We start from the raw sequence: 18,439 nt of genomic DNA, 5'->3' as shown, positions 1-18,439 counted from the left end.
CTGTTAAGAAACACAGCTGACTATATCATGCAACCAGAAACGTATTTTGTTTCATTTTTGTAAATAACTTTCAGATTAGCTTTGTTAACGTTATACATTTTTGCCACTTGAAACTAAAAAAAACCCCTAAAACAGGAGATCATAGTCTAAGTGTCATTCACACCCACACCCCACATGGTAAATGATGAGACACTGCACGTGACACCGTTCAAGATCTCTTCCCGATCAATCGGCGAGAATACAAGGGGGTTTTGGGGGGTTTGTGGTCACATTTTCTAATCTTTGCCAATTTCGGATCCCTTCCGACAGCAAACCCAGAACAAACGATCGACCTTACACATTACGGTCGCCAGTTGGGTTTGCTACTTCGTTACTGCTGGACGCCAACATTGCGCACATAAGCGCACATAAGCTGGTATGTAGATGACGGACGCGATGACGATGATGGTGTTGGTTACGGAGGTACGTGATGATACCAGTGTCCCCCGCGTAGATCAGAGAAGGAAGTGCAACTAACCTGTACTCGCTTTCGGACCACTTCCGCCACTTCAGTAATTTCAGTAATCTGCAATTGGCACCACGGACGCTGGTTGGGTAGGATTATGCGCCGCGCTATCACACAAACATGCACGAACACATTCACGAATTTGAATAACCGCAAGCGTCTCGGTACACTACACTACAGTACACTTCTGGCCACCGGGTTGTAACTGTTTGGGATGGGTGAAAAAAAAAACGAAAAGGGAAATGCAATAAAAACAATTAGTCCCAATATGGTGATGGACATTTAGAGTCACTACTGTATAGAAATCGAAACTGCTAAAGTTGTTAAATTGTTCACTTGACGCACTTTTTACTTGCTCTTCTGTTAAAAGTTTAAAATGTCATTGAATAAAGCACCGTTTCCCCCCCTCGTGTGCTGTACAATAAGCTAAAAACATACATCCCACACTCTGCTCGTTTCTGCCCATTGCCTAACCCGCAGCCGATACGGCCGATACACAATAAACACACGCTGAACAATCGGCAATACCATCTAGCATCGTGAAACAATGCACACGGCGAGGGGCACAAACAAAAAAAACGCGGGCATCCACGACACGACCCGTCGCCACAAGTTCCTGCTGTTGCGCTTTTTCCTTTTCCATTGCCCACAGGACACACCGAAACAATAACCCACCCAAAAACCATCCATTCGACATTCGACAACCAATGGCCGGGTAACGTGACCCACACGCGATCACCACCACACACGGTGCGAGGAGTGTAACGGCTTGGCCCCCGTTCGGAAGACTTCTAAAAAGCGTCTTCATTTGGCGACACGCTTTTATACGCGCACCGCATACCCGCAAGTGCGGTGCGCGGTGAGCCCCCCGTCAACCACCGTTGGAAGGAAACACCGTGTCAATATGTAGAACTAACAATGTTTCCGATTACGCTCTACCTATACGCGCACACGAACGAGCACGGGCGCGTGTGTGCGCGCGTTCCGGCGAACCTGCAGACCCGGCGGAATATTAAAAAAAAAAACACGCACACACACAGGGCCGTCTTTGGTGCAAGGAAGCAACTCAACCCATACAGTTTAGCCCAGTGCTGGGGCAAGATAATGTGGCCGGATCGGAATGGGGACGGCAGGGAGTATAGTCGGGGGGATAAGAAAGGGAAGCATGGGTTAAGTATCGGTAGTACACCGTGTGTGTGTGTGTGTGTGTGGTGTGATACGCGCCAAACGGTCGTCCGAGTGTGTTTGTGGGACAAAGCTGTCATCTCGGTGAGATCGATCCACGGTGGCACCCGGGAGCTATCGCTGTTGGACGATCTCTTTCCCCACGGAAGATGAGCAACACCTGACAGGTAACTGGAGCGGTATGGCGCTAACACAACAGCTTCATTATTTCACATGCAGTCGGTACTGCGCACCATCTCAACTGGGCAATTAGTAAGGATGATAACGTACGGCCAGTGGCAGGTGCGAAAACTTCCAAATACCAATAACTTAAAGGTTAGAATAAAGAGCAGGTACATGGACGTATTCAAGCAAAGTAAGCTTTCGGCAGAATGGGTAACTCAAAAGCAAATTGTAATAACGAACTGCTAATCATAACTGGTATCATCCAGCGGTACGGGCCGGGCCCTGGCTGTAATTCCAGTTACGGCCGTAGTTTGCCGATTGACGCTTTCTCCCTACCATAGACAAGGTTTCCAAAACTGGATGATAATAAGTTTACACTTACAGTAACCGGAATGCTTCTGTGTGTGTTTCTCGGTGTGCTAAAATCGATGACTAACAAACCCAGTGACTATTAAATGTCACCAATAATTAAACTTAAGCCTAGAGTGCGCTTCTTAAGCATGTGATGATATATGTCTCGTTCGATTCTGGAAGCGAAAAATCAAGCGAAGACCATGTGGTTTTGGGTGACCGAGCATACACGCGCATTCGTTTGACGAGGTGCAGTGATTAAGTAAACTCGCTAGTAACTACTTCCGCTAGGCAAGGTTATAAACTTCTTCAACGAAGGGGTTCTTTCGCCACTTGCCACACTTATTAAAGACTTTGTTCCACTAGCTTATTCTCCACCCTATCTATCTCACCACGTTTAATATACCTCCGAAGGGCCTTCTAGCCCAAGGTGGACAAGAACAGCGATACATGATGAGCGCTGATTAGAACCACATGAGCAGGTGCCACGCGCATATGGATTAAAACATCCTTCAGTACGGCTTCTTGAGCGCCACTATCGAACATGAAACATTACATTAATTAATTTACAAGCACTCATCGAATTGACAGCTGCAGTTGAAGAGCACCCTTCTTGAAGGCTAAAGTGTTTGGATTATCGTAACCAGCCGCCAGACGGTGACTACACTACCGGGACCATGACGCAAAGGTTCACCACCGTTGTTTAAACAGTACCACCAGACTGGATCATGAGTAGGCGCTGTTTCGCGCTGTTTCGTTAGCTGTTCGATACGCTAGGACCATAAATCGTGCCCGGAACATAACTGTCACAATATCGGGGAGCTGGGTGTCAAGTTGTTAAGATTTATAAACTGGCGCTTTGGTATATATACATGTGTGTACGAGCAGTGCCTCTAACGGCTTTGTTTTAGCTGCAACGTAGCGTTCTTTTTTCCTGAACGACCTGCCTTCTGATAAGCTTGCAATCGGTTATTGCAAGATGATGTAAGCACAACAATAGTGGATTTAATTCTGAAACCATTTCAACTACCCTTCAAACGCCACCTCAATGCGTACGGTTACTTTCGAAAGTGTATCGCTACGAACAGAGACGTGGTTTTGATCACCTCCAGAAGCGCGGAGCATCTTCTCGGAGCATCGAATTGCTTAATCAATCGCAACCGATTGTTTGTTTAAATAAAACTGATCTCTTATCAACTATCATGACTATGCCGTGGAGAGCTGGGGAAGCACCTTACGATATGATTATGCGCGTAAATATAGAACTACTAGTTGACATTGAATAATTCCACTTACACAACACACCCACTCCGTTACGCACGAAATGGACATGACTAAACGGATCTTCGGTTGGTTATCAATTTCATTGTGTTCTTCTCGGTGTTTCATCTGCTGTGTTTTTTTGTGGAATGTTTGGCCCACTTTATCCCAGCCCCTGTTATCTGTACCGTGTTTCCTCCCAGAGTCGGAAATAAAACTCAAGGTAAGGTGTAATGATCTCTTTTGAGCAATTCTTTCTATAATGAATTGTAATTTCCCAGCATTTTCCTGATGCGTGTAGAAAGTTAAGCGGTTAGACCAAATCATTCATGCTGCATGTCACACCGTATGCACAATATGATGAATTGCTTTCCATGCGAAATGTTCACCTGTCCGTTTGGCGTTCGGTTTTCGTAACCATGGAACCATAACCAATCATCCCTGCGGGTGATTGATTTCGCATTCCTGGAACGGGCCACGCTGGTCCAATTGATTGACAGCCAATTTACATACGTAAAATTTCGTCTACTAACGTCATTAGCAAATAATGCTTCAAAAGATGGATCGGTACAAGCCTTGCGTCGACGGCTCCGAGACGTGTTCCCACCTTATTTGCCTCAAATCATCTTCCGGTGCATCGCACAGATTGGTTATCTGGTACAAATAAGCAGACCGTCCGTGATAAGTAGCTATTTTTCACCAATCAATGTCAGCACGAAAAGATCAATTGCATCAGATGCCTGGAGGCACCAATGAGAAAGAACAGTTGAGAGAACAAAAATACTACTTGTGCCGCCCGTTCTCGATTAATTAATTCGATTCCTTGTGACTCCACAATGCGAGGACTAAAAAGCTTATTACAGATGATGTTATAAGCAGCCTCATTAGACTTGACTGGAAAGCAAGGAATTAAAAGAATTAAACAATTATAGGTTAAGAAACATTGCTGATTGCAAGAAGCCATCCAGTATAGCTAATATGACTTCAATTAGGTCTTAAGATTTATCTAAGAGATACTTAGCAATGCAAATTGCAAGATGCAATGTTGCGCCAAATTGTAATATTACTCATGTAATCATCATTACTTACTTATTTGTTTTCGTAGATATAAATCCATTTGGGACTGAGTGTACGCCAATGTTTCCCAGCCTAATTCCACTCGCAGCGATTCATTCGAAGCGTACAAAACGCACTGAAATAGTAAATATGACATTAGCGAATGTGTAACTTGAACGGAGTGTACATACCGATTATGCTATTGTTAAACACGGTACGCATTTAGTTACATGTAACAAAAAACGTATAAGTAAATGCGAACATCATTGAGCATAGTAGTGAATCGTGGAGATGTCAATGAGGGTGTAAGAGCACAAGGTTTTCCAGCGTCTTTCTTTCGAGCAAATACACTCAGAACAAATTGTACCATCTGATACATAGAAAGGCGCACCTATATATTCTCTGCGGTATTCGTTTTCATCTACTAGAAGTGTGAAAAATAATTGTTTGCGAAATTCGCTTCGCCTGTTGCACACAAATGCATCTACTACAATCCCTTGCCACCTCCTTCTCTCTTTTGCAGTACCGTACCACGGGATCGCGCATACTCGTTCTCCTATCGTTAGGTTTTGTGTCGTTATTTGATTCTCTTGCTTTCTACCAACCGATTGCTACCACAATAACAAAAAAAACAATAAACAAAGTTTAAACGTACAACTTAAACAAAAACACTCGAGTGCCCCGTGTATTCTGCTTCGGTGCACTACCACATACTGGCGATTCCTTTGTTCCCCTAATCGTTGTCACTTAGCTAATTCTAGGTGAGTTTTTTTGTTGTTGTTGCTTTCGTACGGCATTTAGAACATCCATTCACGATCTATTGATACGTCATTTTCGGTTCAATTTCGAATTATTATACATTCGCTATACGCATTATTGCTACGCACCAGCTCGAACTACGTTTTGGTTTCACTTTTTGGGTTTCATTGCTACAGACAAAACAACGCGGTACATTCCCGTGCCTTTCCGTAAGTACATCGCGCACGAATGCTCGTCCTAGGATAAATATAGCACACGGTGCTTTTGGCTTCTCTTCCCGAACCATTCTATTTTGTTTGCGTTTCTCTACAATTGAAGCTGGTCGATTTTACGCTTACGCGATACTATTTCGCGTGGCCAATTCCCTTGTCCGAGATATCGGAAGAACAGGCACGCTCCTTTGTACGCTCAGGTGTAGATTATCTGTGTGAAGGAATTGATTGCGAAGGCTCTAAACGATTGCTTCGAGGGTACCACTACCGCGATCGGCAATATCTTATCCGGCGAAGGATTCGTATTTTGTTTAAGTCTTTCTTCGTCCTAGTGGCGTGGGGTTATAGCACCTCAAACGTCAACCGCAAATAATATTTATAATTCATAATCTACACTCGTCGCAAACAACAGTTACACCAACATCAACAAATCTCACTAGCATCTATAGTTATGCTGCACGTGCATTGTGCAATTTATATATCATTTGTATTATGTTTTAAAACAAAATGCAACTCGATTGCTATTAGCACAAACCCTGGTAAACTCTAGGTAACATCTCGATAATAGTAAATATAGAACAAGTAGTAATAATAGGGATCCTAGTGAAAGTGGAAGTAAATCGAGACCGCACAAGAACGATGCCAATGTACGCGCAAACTAGCACGTCATCCAACAGTCGGAAGATACACTCCTATCGATTGGACAGTGTTTCCGGTGTTGGTTTTGGTGATGATGATGGAGTGCATGCATGGGCGGATGTGCTGACGGTACTGTACACGGTAGGGTAGTACAGCACAATGAGGAACACCGTGGGTTATGGCTTTGGCAGCAATGGGACACTGCTGGGATCCGATTCAGAGTTCCCAGCGACAATTCCCGTGTCTTTTGTATAGGTGATCGATGTTCCTGCAACAGAATCACAACAACGAAACGGGAAAACGGGATACGAAGATCAAGCATTAGTGTACTGATGGCAAGCCACATAACGGCACGGAAAACGAATAACACGGCTACAATTTGAAATATTTAGAATACTCTTCCTAGTAGGAACATCTCACTACCTATGTTAATCTCGTTGGCAGCAGCGGCACTGGAAGAATTGTCGTGCACTAATACTGTATGGTTGCGAGCCACAGAGGAATTCGTATTGTTAGTAAGATCCTTTGAATGAGAAGAAGACAAAAAACATAAAGAATGCAACGTTTAATCATTACAACGGAACAATTATAACCATCACGATGGCCTCTACTCGTTAAACTTGGTCATGTTCATTAGTCTTACGTTTACAAACAACATTCATTGCTAGGAGCACAAGAGACATACAGTTGACACCTAAATTGGAAATAACTACACGCAACTAACTTACATTTAAAGCCGTGGTCGGGGAGGCTACATCGCTGGACGATTTGCTAGCCGGCGCACCGGAATTGACGGTCAGGTTCGTAGCGTCAGGCGTCAAACTATTTTGGTCGCCTTTATCTAGCGAGTGCATTAGCTAAAAACAATACAGGTAAATAGCATTGCATTATTGTTACACTCTACGTTCAGATGCTGTTAATTACGTACCTGTTCCCCCTCTGTGTCGATCGGTTCCATCGATTGATCGCCCAGTTTCTGTGCACGTTCCCTCAACGTAGCGCGCTTGGCATCCAGATAGAGTTTACGTGGAATCTGCATATACAACACATCAGTGATCGCTTGCACCGTGTAGTCGGGCGTGAAATTGTCTCGAATGCTTTCATCCCGATTGATAGATTCAAGTGATCCCAAGATTTCCTGTTGTGTATTGAGCGATTGTTCTGTAAGGACTTGCAATGTAATCGTTAGAGAAACGGGTCGATAGCATTGCAAAACCTTGGCTTACCGTTGCTTGCGCTCTGTACAATCGCTTGCAGTCCAAAATGAGTGAACGGGCCGCTCTCGAACAAAAGATCCTCCTTGCCGACGGTTACCTCCACACGTCCCTCAAGTATCAGCACGAAATAGTCGATCGGGGTGCCACGGTTGATAATGTCAACGCGATCTTTCCGATCCTTGCTCTTGATCTTGATCTGATGGTAAATGTTTTGATTCAACAAACGTCTCAGCATCGTTTCTGACATCACATTGCGCTTGAAAGCTGCGACCGCTGTAATTAACAACAATCATATACTTCACCTGCTGAACCAACTTAGAGGGAGATAGACTTCCCACAGACTTCTTTTATAGCATGATGTAGTTGCGTTGTGTTTGCGTTGCTTGAACTTACCAGTTGATATGTACTGATACGTAGCGAACATTAGCTGCGGCCCAATGCGCAGGCGCTGTTCGTCGGTATCAGCGGGACGATGCACGAACGTGGGGATATCCGGTCGCTTGATACCCTTGCGCCGTATCTTGCTTCTGTTGTCCGTGTAGACGTCCGTTTCATCGATAATTTCAGCCTGTATCAATTCTTCAAGCACGTCCTCCATCGTGATGAGACCAATGATTTCGTAGAACGGATCACCATCACCATCCGCATTCACCCGATGGACGAACGCCATGTGTCCAAACGCACCAGTCTTGAACTCCTTGAACATCACGTCTAGCGTCTGATCGTAGAATACGAAGTGTAACCGATTCATGTAAAACTCACACATCTGGCGGATCGGTGTGTTATCATCCGGATCGATGAAAGCTAGATCCTTGCTGTGCAAAATCGAGATAATTTCTTCACGATTTTCCCCATCGTACACGGGAATACGTGAGTAACCTGTCCGTTAGGAAGAATGCGATAGAATTAGTGGCACAAAGCACTTGGACCAGATATTGGATGCAATCGTACCTGACTGCATGATTTCGGCAATTTTTTCAAAATCTAGTGTGCCATCCATGGAAAGCATGTACGCATCCTCAAGACGTGTCATCACTTGTTGTACCGTTTTCTTGCGCAGCTCCAGTACACCGGCGATGACGTTCACTTCATCTTTATCCAAATCGTTAACATCGTTGGTAACCTGCAAAAATTAAGACATAACCATTAGCACCCATTAGCCCTTGTACTCTGTGCCAGCGAACGAAATTACCTACCTTAACCAGTTCCTTGAGACGCTCGCGATCGTAGAAATTACCTATTTCTTTGCCCAAAAGAAAATCGAGTATCTTCGAGGTAGGGTACGACAATGGGAAAGTAAGCACCATCACCGCTTTCGTTATCAAGATCGTTTTAGCTCCCACCGCGAGTCCGTGACGCGAACAGATAGCCTACAACAGGAATGTGAATTTGTATGGGTAAGTTTCTTTTCGTACACTTCAAACTACCAACTGTCTTACCTGTGGAGTGATCTCGCCAAAAATTACAATTGCGATCGTGGAACCAACGATGGCAAACAGCCCCGAGGTGAGACTGTCCAGCAGAATGGTAAACGTTGAGTTGACTAGCACGTTGCCGAGCAGAATGCTGCACAGCAAATAGTTTCCCATATCCCGCACCGGTTTGATCGCATTGGCGTATTGCTTCTCCTTATCACTGCCCGTATTGCACAGGATCTGTTGGAAGTTTGCATGCTTAACATTATCAAACGCTTCTATCCTGCGCTAACGCTCGCGATTCACACACACCTTCAAATCAGTTCTATCCAAAGACATTAGCCCTAGATTAAGTCCGGAGAAGAGCGCAGAAAACATGAGACAGAAGCATATGATCATTATCGACAGCCAGTATGGCAAAAATGGTTTGTTTGTGGTCAAACGCATCCACGAATCCAATCCCTGATGTAGGAACGGCGTATCCTTGGTAGCTTCCTGTGTGTGAATAGATAGGAAAAATCGAGCAAAGCTTTGTTTTGTGAAACGAAATCAATAATCGATGAACTGTGTTGTGCGCCTGCATCTATACTTTCCGCACACACAACCAAACGCGGCGCGTGCTTGGATGGAGCACGTGGTATTCCATGCTGACACCATGCTTCATTACATCATACCCTTTCCGCGGTTCCATATCAAGAGCAGGCACGCGAGCGCTAGACGTACATACCCTACCGCATCGGGTTCGTCGCGTGTTGCCGTTGACATACCACCACCATTTATGCACCACAGCTTACCTGGTCGTTCTCTTCCGATCTTTTTAGCGCATCGGTGCTTTCGTACTTGGCGCACATATAGAAGTACTTCTTGTTCTTGATCACGTCCGGTAGCTCGATCTCTACCAGCGCACTTCTACCACTATCTTCCACATTCGTCACCTGTACAGGGGGAAATGGGATTTGTTAGGCTGAGTATACCAGGGAACAGTTTTTGCTTTGCTGGCGTGGAAAATCTTACGCGAAACTTCTCCGTGACCGGTATCTGACACGAACCAAGGAACCGCGAACGTTCGTGCGTGAATACGATGACGGTGTCGGGCGTAATGCCCCTTCCAAACAAACGCACCATTACCGGTGAATTAACGCGTACGGACGTTACTCCATCTACCATTTCGGGCGCTACTTCTGCATGCTCGATCCGAAATCCCTCGATGCGGAGTTCTTTTTGATCGTTAGTCCCACTTCGTTCGGCGTTCATTGGCTTTAAACTGTTTGCCCCAATATCTCCATCGATGTTGCGTTTATTCCGCGTTCCTGTGTGGTGCGTCGGGTCATTTCTGTGATTGGTTTGCATTTCAACCCTGGATAAAAGGAAATAGCAAAGAAAGATTGAGAATTTTTGTTAAATGCAAAATCGGTATTCTAAAAGCATTTCTAAAAGTAAATTATTCACACATTAAGAAAACAGAAAATCTAGCTATTTCCATCGAGTTCTAGTGTCAATTTTGTATCACTGTGGTGTGGTTTGCCTTTGGGTCAATAGCAAACTTGGCATGATGTCATCCTCAACATTCTAGATGGCTGTACGGTAATCGATAAAAAGTAACAGCGAAGAAAGCGGAACGGAAACACCATTATTAAGCTCCCAAAAATTTAAAAATCGATTCGCCCATTAGCAAAAGTGCGAAAAGCATATTTCCTCAGTTGATGCAATCGTTCATGTTAAACGCATATCGATGCAAAATTATTTTACACTTATACTTTGAAAAACAAAATCTTTTCATCGGAAGTGTATAATATTGCAACTTTTGTTTGTCGCTTACACTTTCCCTTCAATGCTAATCCATCGAATGGAATGCGAGACGAGATAGCATCCTTCAAACGTCCTCTAAAACGCCACCAAAGTTCACCCGAAGGAAACACCAACAAATGCTCTGAATCGACCAAAGTGGTCTGTTTGTGGTGTTCGTGTGTTAATCGTACGATCGGCAACCACCCTTAGCTAGTGAAGTTGCTTCCGTTCTTAAAGCCCTAGAAGCATGCCTACATCAATTGCATGTGCAAGGTCGTTCATGTACGCGCTAGAAAACCATAACAATGCGAATGTATTTGTTCGGAGTTGTCCATTTAATTGCGCATTAAAAGAAACATTTCTCACCCATTTGGCGATGGTCTACACGTAAACAACATCGCATCACACGCATACAACAGTAGCAAACACAAAACCCACGGGCCTCTCCTGTTTTTGTGCGTACTGTGATAAACGGTTGAAGATAGAAATTAAAAAGTAAAAGACATATGATCGTACGATTCAAACTTGGCGAGATCAAACCCAAGTGCATTATGCGTGGATGGAAATGTTGCAATCTTTTCGTTTGTTTGTTTCTTTTTAACATTTTTTTTTGTTTCTAGACTTCCGCACTAATAGAGTGTGTTTGTGTGTAGAACACAAATGAAATAAACGTTACGAATCTAAAACACGCTTCACGAAAGCCTAGCAAATAATGCTAGATAAGCATGTTTGCCGCAAACAAGTGCTGCGGGAAACATGGATATAAAATTTAGTTTTTGCAGCAACAACGAGAACTACAAAAATGAACTTTTCTGCCAGATGCGTGGTGTTATATGCCACCAGCGATTATTTTTGGCCCCGTATGTGTCGAAGGACAATGGAGGAGCCGCTACAATGACGATTTGACAGAGGATTTGACTCGCCAGGCTCCGGTGGGCTGGTCACGTCATGAGACCGGACGACCCAACCCGTAAAGCGGTAGGCCCAAATGAAGATGGAGTGACGGCGTTGATGCGTCCACCAAAAAGGCCGAGATAATGGATTGGTAGACGAAGGCGCTCGGTCGCGAGCGGTTAAGAGGACTCCTGCAGCAGGATAAGACCGCGAAGCGCCGAATAAGTAAATAAGTAAGTAAGCAAATAAGTGTCACGAGTTCTAAGCATAGTTATATGCAATATTTCGAGGTGTATTGAGACAAGCGGATTACGTACGAAGTGGTTCTTGCACTTTGTTGTAAATTTTGCTTTCTGTTGTAAAATACGCTAGCAGATGGTTTTTAGCAATTGTATAAGGTGTATAAAAAAGTATTCAGATAATAAATAATTATCATCTTTAACTGACAAGCGCTGTGATGGTGATGATAGATATTTCTAGGCGAAGTGTTTGCTACAAACGTAGTTTAGTCGTCCAGAAAATCATCTAGAAATCTTTATCAAATTGAATACTGAGGCAGCGTGTCAGAAGAAAAAGAACAGCGTGTCATTATTAAGATAATTTAACTAATAAGAGCCCGGTAACCAAAGCCCGGATGCTAATACGGTGGTGATCATTGGTATATCAAGATCATACTATTAATTATTGTAAAATTCAATCAAACGTGTGTCATAAATGATCATCTTCACATGTCATTCATTAAAAAACCAATAAAACACTGATCTTTCCGCCCACCTAAACTTATCTAACGCAAAAAAAAAATAATCAGAATGAGCAAATATTAAATAAAGGTGCAATCAAAATAGATAACCACCAGAAGCCACCGGTGATATCGAACAGGTGAGGTCTTATGTCTCAAACCGGTCAATCGTCACATTGCAGGCTACAAGGCACAGTATAAGAGGCACTTTGAACAAAACAAAAAAAAAGTAAAACCTCAAACAAATCAAATCAACCGTCAACCGATAACCAGGCCGGCACATTATCAGCACATTATTATACCCCCTTCTCGCATGTAACAATGTGCCAAAGCGAACCACCGCTGAAACATGCCGGCCGGCGTTTCGATTTCTTTGTTTAAGCCATACGGTAGCCTCCATGTGTCACATAAAGGTAGTGGGCGCAAATCAAATAATACCTCACAGGCGTTAAGAGCGTATTTGACCCGTAGCTTTAGATTGTACGATGGTTGAGTCAATGTTTATTAATAAAAACCATGTTTTTTCCCCACTCTCTCTCTCTCTGTCATGCTGATGACATGGAATTTCACCCATAAACACGGTAGAGATATGATTTTTATTTATCATGCCGGTCAAAAACTCTCGCTTAAAGATGGATTCACGAATCTGAGCAAATGTCGTGCTGCAGCAGAACGCGACCCAAAACGGCGTCACTTCACGCCAAACGTCGGCTGATAAAACAGCGATAAGAAATGCGCGTGGGAGCGACCTGGCCTTACTCTTAGATCACTCATTGTACAATAATTCAGTATACCGTTGCTTGATGAAGGACCGAATGACTTCATTTTGGCACGCATTTACAAGTCCAAACCACGAATAAACATTTGTACAGAGTGTCGATTTGATCGAGCAAATTGTACAGAAGCTGTCGGCTGAAAGTGGCTACACGCACATTTCGTTTTTAGGAAAATAATTAACAGTGACATATGAAGTTTTGCAATAAGCTTTGACGAGACAAACGCACAATGCTGGCCTGTTCAATATCTTCTTCCAGGCTGACCGGAACTTAGCATCCACTGTATCGCGCCAAGAGCGGCACCAGATTACGGCTACATGCTGCCGAGAACACACCCTTGTACAAAATGGTAATATTGTGCCTCCCTAAGCGTACTGTGTTGCGAAGGGTAATGACTGATCAGCCGTGCATCGAGTGCATTAGGAATGCAGCGCAACCGGGTGGATAGAACCGGGAGGCTCGATGCCAGCCCCGTCGCAATAACATTGTCGTGATTCAGAAGGTGAGCAAAATTGTACAAAAGGGAAATGAGAAAAGCAAAACAACGTCTGACCACAACAAACCTAACGTCTCTGATCAAAAATAATACGTAAATGCAGTTCCCAGTGGGCTTAACTCAGTGGATGATCACGTGATGCTCGCGAGGACATTTGGAGGTCACGGAAATTCTTCACGATAATTCGCGGTGTAGTTTTGTTAATTGTTGAAGTGCTTTTTATGATCTTATAAGAATGTACAAAAACTGTCCGAGCCGAGTAAAACCCGGGAATAGTTTAAGAAAATAAAACACTTTCCAATTATTTTGAGTTGTTTCACAACTTAAGTTATTACTAGTTATCAATTATCAGTTATAAACAATACGGGCTGTGCTTGATGAAAATGTACGAATATTATTCCAAAAATTGCAGTAAACAATGCTGGGCGCTATTATATCCCTTAAATGTAAATGTAATCAATAATCGTAAATCCATCATTTCACCTTGTTGTCATTAGGAAATATAACCCGAACTGAATTGTTTCTGCCAATTGAGATCCACCGCTTTGGGATGCGGTTCTCCGGTTCGAAAGTAATTATGCAAAACTGCAACGAAATATTCCGTCAAGGGAGAGAAACAATCTCTTTTCGGATGATCTGTCGATACGATCACGCAGACGATGGCGTGACATTTGCTGCCGAATCGAAACATTGTTGCAACACGTGCGCACATCTCCGGCATTTCCGGTGTGGAACGTTGGAACGAATGCGATTGGAACTAGTATGTGTTTGTGACACCTTCACCTTTAATTACGCATTAAACCACTTGCTTCGGGGCGACAATCTCAACCTACAATCGAATGTTGAGACATAATTTCACCCAAAATTGATTTGATCAATGTATTAGAATATACTTTGTTGCTTGCTAACACAAACAATAAAACGATTAACAATAAGTAACAAAATAAAGACACTTCAGTAAAATCCACACATAGCACAACAAAGCACCAAACAACAGTCCAATACGGTCCGACCCAATGATCTTTCACTCGCAGTTGCGTAAAATTCATGGCTAGATTAGCTCGCTTTTTCCCAATGATGACGCTGACATCATAAAGGCAAATCACCATAGGTACGTTGGCCTCGTGTTTTCGTTATCACAACAGAGTGAATTATTGAAACTACTTGTTGAACTACTAAATGATATTTTATGTTTGAGAGTAAGGCTAGGAATAAGGGATATTTCATGTTTTTCATGTCAAACTGTGTTGAAGATTTAATACATTTGAAAGGAATTATTTTTTTTTAGCTGGAATTTTAGCAAAATTTTTTTATTTAAAGTATTAAAAGCAGTTTTTTTTTCAAATAAACTTTTGACAGTGTAAGTAAGGCATTATAATGCAATATTGAAGGCAAACTCCATTCTGTTGATGAACGTTTTTAGCAATGCGTTCAGTAGATAAAACTTTCAGTTGATAAAATGTTACAAAGTAAACGACGGTTTGTGTGAGGAGTTACGGTCCTTCCGGGAGTTAAAAGAAGCATAAACCTAGCATTTATGTATACTTCCACAAATACATTCTCAATTTTGGGGGAGAACGATCCAGTCTAAAAGATCGAAATGCGCATACTGTTACTGGCGTTAATTTCAATTTGATTAAACCTTCCTCTGTGCTTATAAGCTCTGTGAGCAAGTTTTCATTCCATTTTTAAAATGTGGGCCGGTCTCATGAAGACGGCGTGAAACGTGACTTACGAAGCAAGACGAAGAATAAACGGTATGAAAACGATATGGAACAGCAAAAAATAATATCACGCCATACTGGCATTCTTCCCCTTTGCTTCTGTCGTCTGTGGTTAAAGTGCATGGTTAGGCGGCGCGTTTACTCGTGTTTACTTAGTGTGCATGGTTTGGTGGCGCGTTTACCCGTGCCCACAGAGCAATATGTCTTTCGGGCGAGCCTCTGCGGGTTCCAGCAATGTCAAGGGTGCTTTTATTTTTTATATTATATGTTCATCGGTCAGTTCTACTAACACACCGCCATGCCCGATACATACTAAGGTATACTTTTACAGCACGCTGTGCGCTTAGTTTATGCCGCGCAAGCATTCTCTACCAGCGGTCCTTGTAATCGAATAATGAACTATTGGTTTTTCAATCCGCCAGCTTTTGCTTTCTTTTGCCAAGGTCAACCGACATCGCCCTGGACGTGGACACGGCGACGACGGTGCAACAGTACTCGCGCGTCCCAGTAGAAATAGAAATTCTACCGCACGGAGTCCACCGCCGGTAATGAAAGCGAATCGTGTAACATAGACAGACGGCAGACGTGTGTCCTCATGCTGGGAACTGGCTTCACTACTACCACTACTCACCGAAATGAGGGTGAGCGGTAGAACAAGTACAGAATCCATCATGCGATTTGTGACGTAATTGTGCAGCATATATTTCCACCGCGAGGCAGCAAAAATAAAAACCAAGCAGGCTGCACACAACAGCAGACGGTGGTGACGCCATTTGTTGGCGGCGATGATTGCGCCGGTATGGAAAATGCCGCACAAATGCCATACTGCTTTCGCACATCAATTTATTCTGGCACGGGTGCGAAACGCATACACTTCACGGGACACCACAAGTGCATTGGTTTAATATATATTTTTTTTAATCTCTATCTTTTTTTATTGGTTTGAAAAAGATTACAGTTTAACACACAGGTAGTACAGGGTGTAGTACACCGACAATCATCAATAGTCACTTTGCCACCGTAACCTGATGCTTAACCTGATGCTGAAGTAAAATGTGTGTTAAACAAGGATGTGTGGAGGATCAAGAAAGAAATCCAGTCAATAAACTCGAAGTACTGTCAAATATTGAAATCTGCGTTTCGCCGACTTCCCGTATGATGAAAACTGCGTATCTTGAATAAATGCTGTAAAGCATCTCTTCGGGAGCGTCGGTGCTTTTACAGAAACCGAACCTGATGGTGGAAAGGCAAGCGGGGCAAAGCTCGCTGTACTTGGTGCATTTTTTTTAGAATGGTCTTAGCACGGTGCTCTCCTGTAGTTGGTGCAATGTAAAATCCACTTGACCTCCTCTCCCCATCCCCCCCTCCCCCTTCATCACAGTATCACCATTGGTAAATATCAGTTCTTTTGCATCCGAGAATCCTTTTTCCCCCCTAAAATTCCCAACACTAGTCGAAACACATAACATTTGCAATAAGAGGATAGAAAAAGCCTGGAATTTCGAACTCTACCACGTTGTACGTAGAGACCCTTTTTTATTCAAGAGGAACGGCCAGTCCGTATTGCTTCTAACTAAAGAACACTTAATCTAAGATATAATTCACATTCGTTTGAAGACCTTTCCTGCCCAAACAGTGAGAGGTCACCTTATTCCGGGTGTACCGGCGTTGAGCTGAACGTACACAACAACGCGTCTTCGCATGCGTCATCGTTCAACTAGTACAACTGTGAGTAACCGTGTTAAATTAAGGGCATACATGCATTAAGACAATCGCATGTCAGATGAATGTGTTTCAAGAAACAGCAATCAACAAACAGAAGGTACAAAAATGTTCTGCAAACTGTTAAATATTGCGCAACGAATAACCGATGAATACCTTCCAGTCGGTCTTCGGAGGCGAATGAAGCTGCCCAGCTCAAAGTCGCTTTTAAAACAATAAACAACAACAACCTGCCAGTCGGTTTGGTGTGATTCAATAGTTACGTTACCGTTGGGTATCGATTTGCTTCGCAAAGTGGCATTAAAATGCTTCCTACGGTTGTAGGTACACCCAAAACAAAGCGTTATAGTACTTCAGCGATTAGCTGGTGGTGTTGTTCAGCATCAGGTTAAGCGTTCGAAAATAAAGTCGGACTGTGCTTTTCATACGCGCACAATTGTCATTATTCGCCGATGGGGTACTTCAACGATAAGCTTGCCATTGGACACGGGAGGCCACCAAGCCATCCGATACGTATAGGAATACGTTGCGGAAAAAGGACCAAACCATTTTGTTTCAGCTAGAAAAATATATAATATAAAAATATATGTAAATATTTGCATAATTTAAAAACATAACAAGAATGAGTCGACAATGACTGCAGAAACGAGCGTGGCATATCGTGCCATTTTGGAACTCAGCAAAGGTAGATATGTGTATAGCCAAAAGCTATGCTTTGGTGGTTCGGAAGAAATGGAAGAATTCCCAACTATCCAAATGGGGTTGGAAAGGTACACGCCACGTGCCCGTGGTTGAGACGCACGCTACGCTATCCGAGTCTTTCGACAACTTACCCATCCTTTAGCGCGATCATCACCGGCGATCCTTGGACCGTCCAGCACGGTATATCGCCACTTCTCAGGTACTGCTCGTCCTCCTTCGACACGGCCGTAGGTTCCAGCGGCAGTTCGTACACGTGTACCTGCTCGTGGCACTCCATCTGGCGACGATCGACGATAAACAGGCGTCCATTGCCCTCGGTGTACAGCAACAGTTTGTCCCCAATATCGGTCAAGGCAGCAACAATCTCCACACGAGGGATAGCGACAGCGTTCGGCTGCACATCCGGGAATGCAGGCCCCGGTTCCTGGGTGCCAACTGACCTACTCTCCGCCGGGTGCCAGGTGTCACCGGTCAGCAGGATTAGCGTAAGGTGTGCAATTATTTTTAACATTTCCCATCTTCCCGGCCCAGCCATCGTATCGGGCTGTGCGTCGCGTGCTTTGTGCCGATGCGCGCGCGTGTGTATGCCCAGGAAAGGAACGGCCGCGGTTGGGTGGTTTTTTGGGTTTGCTGATATGGTTTTGCCCCGTACAGTAGCAACACCGTTCGCTCTTAATTTGCGTGGCCCGTGTGTGGGGTCGGTACAGACGATTCACGAGACCACTTGTGAATCACACACTTGCTCACGCACACGCACGCACGGGCGAACGTTGAGGAACAAAAGCAGAGCGACACAATGTGACACACAACTGAAGAAAACGAGCAAAATGTACA

General features: G+C 43.7%; 1 protein-coding gene across 1 annotated transcript; it reads right to left on the bottom strand.

Annotated features, from left to right (window-relative positions):
- Window positions 1-6,151: 6,151 nt before the first annotated feature.
- LOC128719541 (unextended protein) lies at window positions 6,152-18,140 on the bottom strand. Its single transcript, XM_053813167.1, has 12 exons — window positions 17,737-18,140; window positions 9,779-10,121; window positions 9,559-9,699; window positions 9,077-9,259; window positions 8,789-9,004; window positions 8,546-8,719; window positions 8,301-8,472; window positions 7,743-8,228; window positions 7,359-7,622; window positions 7,061-7,293; window positions 6,861-6,989; window positions 6,152-6,400 (listed from the first exon to the last, which is right to left on the bottom strand). Exons 1-12 carry the CDS (start codon window positions 18,138-18,140, stop codon window positions 6,152-6,154), a joined length of 2,994 nt encoding a protein of 997 aa, XP_053669142.1.
- Window positions 18,141-18,439: the final 299 nt, after the last annotated feature.

Source organism: Anopheles marshallii, chromosome 2 (assembly GCF_943734725.1).
Source record: "Anopheles marshallii chromosome 2, idAnoMarsDA_429_01, whole genome shotgun sequence".
Taxonomy (NCBI): Eukaryota; Metazoa; Arthropoda; class Insecta; order Diptera; family Culicidae; genus Anopheles; species Anopheles marshallii.
This window is presented reverse-complemented; position numbering and strand designations above follow the sequence as displayed.

Bases quoted from the DNA above. Each gene is read 5' to 3' on its own strand.
- LOC128719541 (XM_053813167.1), bottom strand. From the start codon at position 18,140: ATGGCTGGGCCGGGAAGATGGGAAATGTTAAAAATAATTGCACACCTT. The intron at 9,700-9,778 runs GTAAGATTTTCC...CCCCCTGTACAG, and splicing joins CGGTCACGGAGAAGTTTCGC to GTGACGAATGTGGAAGATAG. The intron at 7,623-7,742 runs GTAAGTTCAAGC...TGTTAATTACAG, and splicing joins GTATCAGTACATATCAACTG to CGGTCGCAGCTTTCAAGCGC.